This window comes from Mustela erminea, chromosome 2 (genome assembly GCF_009829155.1).
Source record: "Mustela erminea isolate mMusErm1 chromosome 2, mMusErm1.Pri, whole genome shotgun sequence".
Lineage (NCBI taxonomy): Eukaryota > Metazoa > Chordata > Mammalia > Carnivora > Mustelidae > Mustela > Mustela erminea.
In genome coordinates this window covers 139,401,545-139,411,345 of record NC_045615.1, presented here as the reverse complement: position 1 = coordinate 139,411,345, position 9,801 = coordinate 139,401,545, and the positions used below count along the sequence as shown (strand labels likewise).

Sequence of the window (9,801 nt, the reverse complement as noted above, 5' to 3'; positions counted from 1 at the left end):
AATGCTTCTGTCCAAGATGGCTGCTTCTCTCCATCCATGTGGTTTATTGGCTCACCTCTTGGGGTAGGCGGCCTTCCCAAGGTGGACTCTTTTCTCACTGGGAGCTGTTGATGGGGGGCCGTTCAGGAGCCGCTCCCGTGTAGCACGGTGTGTTCAAAGTGGCCGGGCCTCCCGCATCCTTCCACGCGGACCACATGAGTCCCCATCATCACGAGCAAAGAATGACACCTTAGAGGAGGGCTCTAAGGAGAGGGGACGCCGAGCAACACTTTGTATGAAGGACAGAATGGGAACACTTCAATGAAGACCAATTCAGGCCTCTGCTCTTTTAAAATGAGGTTTATTGTACATAAAATAAATTAATTACAGTTTAAGCCAAATCACGAGTGGCTTTTTAAAGTGCATTGTCGGGGATTTGGTGGTGGCCCCTCTATCTGTTCGCTCGCGGTAGGACCGTGTTTTCATATTTAAGCCACGACTCGGCCAGGCCTAGGAAACGACCCAACGTCATCGCTGTGAGCCTTTTACACAAATCACACCAAAGTCAATGAACACGGCTTTTTCTTTTTTTCTTGTACCTGATGCAAGAGTTAAAAAAAAAAAAAAAAAGATACCGTCTCACAATTACCCAAAGGCTGGGGCTCAAGGGTTTGAGATGTCAACCGTTTAACACGTGCTGGACTAAACATAACCATCCGGGTCAGGAAGGACGTTGCACCTTCCTGTGGGCACTATACGCTTACAGATGTCTGTCTGTCTACATCACATCTGGCCCATAAACCCCGCCCTTTGGGGGGACAAGGGGGCAAGAAATTTCCTCCTTATTCCTTAAAGAAAGCTGGGTATCCTTCAGGTTAGAAAGGCATTCTGTCACGACCGGTGTTCTGGAGATGCAAATCGGATGTGTAAGAGAAAAAGCAGTTCTTCTTCTGGGGGTGTGGGGTGGGGGAGAAAAGGGAAAAGGAAGAAAGAGAAGAAAGGGGACAGCCTCTGAGTGCTGAATCTGTTCTTTCGTGACCGTCGGCCACACACCCAGTCCGCCGCTGAATACCACTGACTGTCATTTACAAGGTCAGGAACAAACTCCAAAGTGATTCTGCCGCCCTCCCCATCTCGGAAGGAAAAGACACCCAGTCCGGGTCATGGTCTAAAGCGGCTCAGCAGGCTCGCTCTCAAGCCTCCGCGGCTCCGTCCCCTGCTCAGAACGCGGCTTTTCTGCAGCAGTTCCACAGGCCCTCCTGGCCCCTCGGCTCCGGCCATTTCTGGAACCACGAACTCCTGCCAGCATTCAACGTTCCTGCCCCGGAAGGACCTCGGGCCCCCTTCCCGGGAAGACCAAACCCCCGCGGACAGCCCCGCTTCAGACGGAGGTGACTGTCCTCACTTTGGCCGAGAGGGCTTGCTTGAACCTCCTCTTCAGGTCCTGCATGTTGGGGGACTTGGGCCGGGGGATGAGGGAGGTGCGCCGCTTCTCCGGCGTGCTGCTGGGCTGCTGTTTGTGACTCACTTCCTTGCACAGCACGTGGAAGGCGTTGTAGACGTCGTTGTAGTTCTCGCTGACGGACACCTCGTAGAAGGAGCAGCCCAGCACGCCTGCCAGCTGCAGTCCCAGCTGGGGGTCCACCTGCTTGACGTGCAGCAGGTCCGCTTTGTTGGCCACGACCACCACCGGCAGCCGGCTGCCCAGGTGCAGCTGCTGGACGTGCTGGTGGAGCTGGCTGATGAGTTCGTAGCTCTTGTAGTCGGTGACCGAGAACACGATCACCACAGCATCGGCCCAGCGAATGCATCTGTTCAGCTGTTCGCCGCAGCTCAGGCCGTTCTCGTGGACCTGCAAGAGGTTGGGGGCGGGGGGTGAGGTGCACGCCGGGGGGGGGGGGGGGCACATGGAGAGCCCCTGGCTCTGCCACACCTCCAGGTCTAAGGGGCCCTTGGCAGTAATGCGGGGTCGCAGGCCATAAACCAGCTAGCTCCCCACATGCTTCGGCTTTCTGGACAGCATGTTGATCCAGCTGCATGGAGTTGGAATAAATAATAGTGCAGCTCCCCACACGCCACTGGAAAATTGACCTGCAGAGAACTCCACGCGGAGAGACTTTGTAGTTGCACAAAATGGGAAATTAACTGGCTAGACAGTACGTCTGGGGAAGGGAAGACAGGAGCTGGAAGCATTTAAACCTGGATAACCGCCCAGTTCAAGAGGGAAAAAAACACACACATACACCAGCAGGGCTCTTTTGTCTACAGAGGAACTTTCCACAATATTAAAGTGATCCCACGGACTTCAAGACTGTACCTAAATGGCTGGTTTTTCAGGGCCAAATACACGAAGGTAAAAATTGATCGTTTTAACCAAGGCAAGGCAACCGTGCCAATTCCGTGTGGGTTTGGTTTGGTCTCTCCTGCCGGGTAGAACCCTCCTAAGATTTCTGTCCTCAGCCACATCCCCCAAATGAAGCCCGGCAAAGACTGATCAATAGCCAAAGACAACCCAAGTGACAAGCAACATGTACAAGCCTAGTCTTACCTCCCTCAAATTTCCCTCCTCTTCAGCAAAACGCGTTATTCTGAGAACAACTGAACAATTCCATAGCCAAGGAGGGTCCCTTTGACTTAGTCACGAATCTCAGAGCTTCTTACCTGAACACCTGGAGTGTCTTGAACTTGAATAGCCAGGGTTTCACCTTCTATTTGCACTTGTCTGGTGTAGAGATTACCTATAAAGGGCGGGGGGGGGGGGGGGAATATATATATATATATATATATATATATATATATACACACTCACATACAGTTTTTCCTCCTTGTACAACTTTGAAAACATAGTGGGATTTTTTTTAAGTAGGAAAAAATATACAACCTGAACCAATGCACACAAATAAGCTATAGTTTATTCTACTTAATGAGCATATTTCAGCTGCTTTTTTTTTTTTTTTTTTAAACAACTGCAATTCAAACCCCAGATTAGGGCATTTATTAAAACCAAGGCACGGTTTGCAAGTTTGTGGAGACTGACTTAGCTCATTTTAAATGGATCTCCCATATTTAGAGTATTTCCTTGAAGTAAATTTTCTTGTTCAGCATGCATGGCCGTTTGTTTTAATTTAGTACTTCATTACTCTCTGACATCCGCTTAGTCATTAGGTATTAACAACTTGGTAGGCAAATATTGCTAGTAAATGCACAGCCAATGTCATCAGTTGGAATAAAAATGTGACACCATGTTAGCCAGATCTACATCAAAGCAAAAGACTGTCATGCCTTATCTCGGGATGGTTTATAGAGCACATTTCAAATAATCCCCTTAGGTACTAAATATGGCCTAAGGATTTAAGCAATTTGCTAACAGAGCATAGGTAGAAAGCCCTTAAGCCTCCCCGGTGGCCATCTTTAATCACAGAGATTGAAATAGTGTCTTCTCGTTTATTTGGGAGCTCCCCTCCTCAAATTCTACCATCTAGTTATTTTTGTCTTTGTTAAGAAAAGAGAACTTTAGGTTTACAACAGCTCTCCTTTGGCCTCTGCTTTAAAAGGTCACCTCTGAAAGGCGGCCAACAGAGAGGGAGAGGGGTGGGGGGAGGAGCTGACCATCTTTTTTTTTTTTTTTTTTTATGACTTTTGCAGGAGTGTTTTGAAGGGAGAGGCTCTTGAGTACAAAGGGTGCTTCCAACTGGGGTCCCTATAGTTAAAACATACCAAGGAGAATACTTTCAGGCACTTGATAAAATGATGAATGGGCTAGGAATGGAATGAGGCCAGATGGCAGTTATGGGAACGGGGGAGCAGGGGAGGGGCAGGCAAAGTTGGAAGTGGCAGGATCCTGATGCTCAGACTGTCCTGTGAGGGAGGCTCCCTGGGAGACCCTGGAAAATGGTTAGGGGCAGTACTGTGCTAGCTGAGCACACTCTTCCCAAACGCGCCCCCTCACCTGCATTTCTTTCATAGTCACCAATGAACCGCTTGGTGAGGAACCGGACCACCAGAGCTGTAGGGCAGAAAAGAGAAAGGAGAGAGAGTTAACTCTGGCATAAGAAGTGAAATCGGTGTCCACCCCACCCCCAGCCTGGGAAACCACTCCGGCAGAGAAAGCAAGCCGGGCAGCCACCAAGTGAAATTCCTACCCTGCAGCTCCTTGACCCTTCTTCCAGACACAACGGAGAGGGGGGTAGAAGGCGTCCAAGGCCTCGTGAATTATGGCTCTGTCCAGCTGGAAGGGTCATTTGGCTCACCCCCCTCCTCTGAGCCCGGCTGAGCCACACCTAAGGCTTCCAGGAGACAAAGGTCTTTCTGAACCTTAAAGACCTCCAGGAGGGGTTCCGTTCCCTAAGTGCCCCTTCTGTTCCAGGCACCGCCAGACAGACTCAAGAACCCCAAAGTTCTAATCCCAGTTGCCCCGGCGGTGCCCAGGAGGAGGCTTGGTCCTCCTGGGGTCCCCGTTTTCCTCATCTGTTGAAGAAGGGGCTTGGAGGCGATACTGGCTCAGGCCCTCGCCGAGGGGCAGCGGATCAGTAGGAGGGCACGGGAGGCCAGCTGCCCTCCAGCCTCTCCCCCACGCCTCGCTCACACGCAGCCCCCAGCGAGGCCGTCCACGCCCAGCCCCAGGGATGGAGGCGTTCTGGCCCGAGGGCTAGGACTCACCGGTCTTGCCCACGCCGCTGGCCCCCACCACGGCGATCTTGACCAGGCGGCGGCCGGCCGCCCCCAGGCAGCAGTCGGCGGCGGCGGCGGCGCTGCCCGGGGCGGGGTACTCGGCGATGGTGCACATGTTCTGAATGAGGCGCATCGCCGCTCCGGCCGGGGCTGCACCACGCGGGACGCTACCTGCGGGGCGGGACCACTGCTGGGCTGCGCGGGAGCGGGCGGGAGAACCCGGCCAGAGGGGTCCCCGGTAAAAAAAAAAAAAAAAAAGGCTCGGGAGCGCGGCTGCGCGGCAACCCGGACTAACAGGGGATCGGGCTCCGGCTCGGGACTGGGACTGCAGTCGGGCTGCGCGCGCGCTGTTTTCTCCGGGGCTGGCCCCGCCCCCTGCCCCCCGCGGCCAATCCCGAGGCGCCCCGCGAGAGGCTCCGCCCCCGGCGCCGCTTGGCGCGCGCCGCGCCCCTGGGGGCACCCGGAGGCCGTGCGGGGCCCCGTGAGACGCGGGGAAAGTGGGGCTGCCAGCCGGAGAGGGGCAGCGTGTGGGCGCGAGCCGAAAGCGCAGCCAGCGGCGGGCGCGGGTGCCGCCCGCTGAGCGGGCACGCGGCCGAGGCTGTGGCCGTGGGGTTGGGGGCGCCTCGGGTTCCCGGAAGCGGGGCTTCGGCCTTACGGCGGGCGTGGGACCGGCGGCGGCGGCCGGGGCCTGGAGGGTGGGTGCCCTCGGGGTCGGGAGCGCGCGACCTGCTGCCCGGCTTACGCCCATCTCCTTCGTTGGGACGTGACTGCAGTGGCCTGAGTGCCCCCGATCGTAGATCTGGCTACGAAGGCCATCAGTTCCACAGACCCCATATCCACTCCCCTGAGCTGTGACAACTCACTTTGGGGCAAAGTAGTGTCCCCCGTGTTCTAGACGCACGTCCTCTGCCTCCGGCGCGCGGGGCCGCAGACCGGTCAGCCTCCGACCAGCTCGCAGGAACGCGCAGGCCGGGTGGGTGTACTGCGCACTCCGGCGAATCACTAGTAATTATAGAACAAGCTTTCTCGCGCCTCACACACAGTCACACCTCCTCTGTGAGCTGTGAAAGGGCAAGAAAACAGTTACCCAGCTGCCTCTGGGTGCCGACCGGCCTGGGAGTCAGGAACCGGAAAGGGTCCGCAGCACTCCGCTTCTGGTTCCAAGAAATGGCAAGACTCAGTGAAGTGACTTGATGCTGTGGGCTCGCACTCACAAAATCCCCAAATCCTGCCCCTTGGGGTCTCCTTAGGGAAAGGCTTCTGCGGCAGACCCCATCCAAGCAACGTTCTGTAGCTGGAACTGACGCGGCGTGCGTCAGGGGACGCGGGCTAACCACTCCCCACACCCCCATCCCAACCCCCCACACCCCCGTCCCAACTCCCCACACCCCCATCCCAACCCCCCACACCCCCATTCCAACCCCCCACACCCCCATCCCAACCCCACCTTTCTAACTTGGGGCCCCACGTGTTCCGGAGGCTTTTATCGGGGGGGGGGGGGAGTGGCAATCAATACTGTAAAGGCTGAAATATAAAAAGGTGAAATAAACCGATTCCCTTATCCATGCCTGTCAGGCATCTAGTTTGACTCCCCCTGAGGCTGTGAACTTAACTGACCAAGTAACTGACAGAATTTATGAGGCTGACCCAGTTGCTACCCTGTTGCCTATCAATTTAGGTGTCTGTAGAAACTCAAGGGGGAGATAGTAGGGTTATCTCAAACTTTGTTTGAGACTTGGTAGCAAGCAACATAATTAGCAAGGCGCACAAGCAACCTTGGCAATAAACATAAAAGGTTGACTTCTAGGAAGATCGCAAACATGAAATAAACTTAGCCACTTGAGTCAGAAGGAAAAAAAGAGCATTTCCAATAGGCACCATGTCTTTCTATGTGGGAACAATCAAACTAGAATTTTGTTCTTCCATAAAATCAAACTTAGCAAGACTGTAATTACAGGTAATCATGTTCTTTTAACCCTCCCCCCCAAAGCCTGTAATTCCATGATGCTTACATAGTAAAATAATTTTGTAGTCTAAAGTTTTTAACTGCTTTGTACATACATACACACACACACACACACACACACACACACTCATACACAGACATGACAACAGTTGTCAGGGCAATTTTGCTTGGAATCATTTTTGCTTCTGGAGCTTGATTTTCATGACCATGAGCCCGTACTAAGCCTATGATTTTTCTGTCTGAAAAATCACACACACAGGCTGAATTTGGCATTCCTATTTTAGGTCTAAATTATCTGGCTGTGCTTTAAAAAAAAACACAGAAAAGAAAGACACAAGAGAAAGTTGGAAAAAGAAAAGGGAGCTCGTCAAATTCAAAACACCTAGCAAATGGTCCACCTCCACCCACCTGCTTCCAGCGATCACGCTGAGAGTTACCCCTTCTTGGAAATGCATAGAATTAAAAAGAAGAAGGAGGAGGGGGCAGGGAGGGGAGGGGGAGAGGAGGAGGAGAGGGAGGAAGAAGGGGAGGAGCAGGAGTTAGGGGAGGAGAAGGAGGAGGGGGAGGAGGAGGTTGTTCTTAGTGAACCACCACAGACCTTGGAGGCTCACAGTTCTGTGGGTTGACTGTGCTCTGCTGTGCGGTTCTCGCCTGGGGCTTCTCATGTTGGCTGGTGGCTTTGGAGGGAGTCGTCTGAAGGCTCAGATATCAACTGAGCCTTGATGGGCTGGACATCCAAGATGGCTTCTTCTTCGTCCACATGTCTGCCTTTCAGCTGGAATGTCTGGGACAGCCGCCACTAGCCAGAGTCTCTCTCAGTATCTGACTCCTCTCTGTGGTTAGGTCAGGCTCCCCCACAGCATGGCGGGCAGTTCCCCCCAGAGAGGATATTCTAGGACAGGAAGCAGCACCTCTGCTAACCCCTTAAGGCCTGTGTATGGAAATGCACGCAGCATCCCTTCTGCTATATTCCGTTGGTCAAGCAATCACAGACCCACCGAGATTAACAGTCAAGGCTCAGGGCCACAGATCCCACCCTGTGATGGCAATAGCGTGAAAGGATCTGTGGTCATCTCTAAGGCCCCACACTTTCATCTTGTAAATGAGAAAACATTTAGCTTAGCTTAAAAATTCCTCCTAGGTCACAGATGCTATAAGGGACGGGGCCCAAGTCTGAGAATGATGAAGAACATAGAAAACAGCCAGGAGGTTCACAATGAGATGGTTTACCTGTGAACGCTCTCTCTCCCTCTTTTGTTCTGTTGGTGGGGGGGGGGGGGTGGGGGTGGGGGTGGGGGTGGGTTTTTTTGTTTTGGGGTTTTTTGTTTGTTTGTTTTTGTGGGTTTTTGTTGTTGTTGTTGTTGAGCTAAAATAGATGAGGATGGGGAACATGAGAAACTAGGAGAGGCAAAAAAAAGTATTTTGCCAAGTCCCGATTTTGTCTCAGCCCCTGGCGTTTCTGTCACTTCCTTTGATCTTTAGAGCTCATCTTTGATCTGCGAACTTCCGGAGACGATTCAGTTTCTGAAGCCCTTAGGGTAACAGAAGAGAAGTTCAATGTTGAATGTCTGGGCCCGGGATATCACAGGCACTCTGCTAGGTCCTGGGTCTACACTGGCAAACAGGACAGACACAGTCTTCACCATTACATGTAGCATGGGAGACAGAAATGGATGAGCAATTTCAATACAGTGTGAGAAAACACTCTGATGGGGAAGCCCCAGGAGCCAGAGGATTACATGATAGATGGAAAAACCTGGATTGTGGGAGTCAAGGAAGTCTGTGAAAACATTCAAGTGATTGAAAAGGTTGTGTATTGCTTACAGGCATGCATGTTTGTAGAAAGGCAGAAATGACTCCCAGAGCTATAGAACTGGCCCACCCAGGGAGCTGTTCCCTCTTCCACTCTACCATCCCTCAAAACCCACAAAGTTAGAGACAGACGTGGCAGAAAAGTCCAGTATCTCCACAGTGGGCCCTACAGCAAAAAGCAACCAAGCCACAGAAAGATGGAGTTATCCCTGCTTCTGCTTTGCAAATCTGAGTGCATCTAGTTAATGCGATTATGTATCCGTTACCCTAGCTGCAAGGGAGTCTGGGAAACGTTTTTCGCTTTCTAGTCTCCACAGAAAGGCTAGAAATGAAGCTGTGAGCCCAACAGTTCCTCTCTACTTGTCCAGTACCTGAAGAACGTGTAAGCCCAGAAAAGGAGAGATCAGACTCCACCAGACATTTAATTTTCAACTATAAAAGAATATAATGAAGTTTTCAGTTGACTGCTTTAAGACCACTATTTAAGAGCACTATTTTCCTGGCTTCTGTGAAATGTGTCGACACCCAGCTCTGCTTTTTAGAACTGTTTGCCTCTCGTCTGGTACAGGAACTGTCTATTAATTTCACTTACATAGATCCGTTTCCACTCTTTAATAAGAACCCCAACAGTCCCTTCGATACATCCCCTCCCCCGCTCTCATGTGGCTCAGGTAATGGTAATGGGGGGATACCGGTCCCTAACTGCAGGAGTGGATACCAGTAAGCCCCTGGGATTCACTCAGGGCTGGCCCAGGGAAATTCTTCCTTGAGAGTTTTGTTGGCAAAAAGGATGCCTCATTTGCCCTATTGTTAATAGAGTAAGCATGGAGCTCAGGGAGCCATGGTGTGGCAGCCCCGTGGGGGTGTCTGCTTCAGAATGACGCCAACCCAGAAGAAAGCCGAGGTGCGAGGCAGAGAGGCTCAGGCCCCCGATGGCATCTCTTCCAGCCCTGCGTGAAGCCGCGCCTGAAAATCCAAACTTACCCCTTGAAATTCCCAGTCACAAGAGTCAACACGGTCATTTTTACGATTGAGCTGCTTTGAGTGGAATCTCTGTCACTTGTACTGAACAAACCCGCACACATCCTGTTTGTGTGGAGTCCTGGGCTCTGCCCCGGCCGCGATGAAAGTGACCCGCTAGCGTCAGCATCATGGCTCATTCTGAACTCCGAGGCTCAGCCATTCCTCCTGCACGGAAGGCCGCGGCTGTCCAGCTGCTCCTTCCTTTTCATTCCACCTGTGCGGCTGCCCGGTCAGCGCCATCCTGCAGTCAACGGAAACACACACACGACTGAAAAGGACGGGAGGCCATCCAGACAGTGGAACAGGCAGCGCTCAAAAGAAAGGCGCTATCGTGACATGAAAAGACATGG

General features: G+C 52.5%; 1 protein-coding gene across 1 annotated transcript; it reads right to left on the bottom strand.

The window, feature by feature from the left end:
- Window positions 1–324: 324 nt before the first annotated feature.
- Window positions 325–4,997, bottom strand: RASL11B (RAS like family 11 member B). The gene is made up of 4 exons (XM_032334292.1): window positions 4,639–4,997; window positions 3,929–3,985; window positions 2,641–2,717; window positions 325–1,831 (listed from the first exon to the last, which is right to left on the bottom strand). The coding sequence occupies exons 1-4, from the start codon at window positions 4,781–4,783 to the stop codon at window positions 1,361–1,363; spliced, it is 750 nt and encodes a 249-aa protein (XP_032190183.1). The 5' UTR covers window positions 4,784–4,997; the 3' UTR covers window positions 325–1,360.
- Window positions 4,998–9,801: the final 4,804 nt, after the last annotated feature.

Excerpts from the sequence above, each read along its gene's own strand:
- RASL11B (XM_032334292.1), bottom strand. The coding sequence starts at position 4,783 with ATGCGCCTCATTCAGAACATGTGCACCATCGCCGAGTACCCCGCCCCG. Across the intron at positions 3,986-4,638 it reads CAGCGGCGTGGGCAAGACCG|CTCTGGTGGTCCGGTTCCTC; the intron begins GTGAGTCCTAGC and ends TCTGCCCTACAG. Across the intron at positions 1,832-2,640 it reads AAGACACTCCAGGTGTTCAG|GTCCACGAGAACGGCCTGAG; the intron begins GTAAGAAGCTCT and ends AACCTCTTGCAG.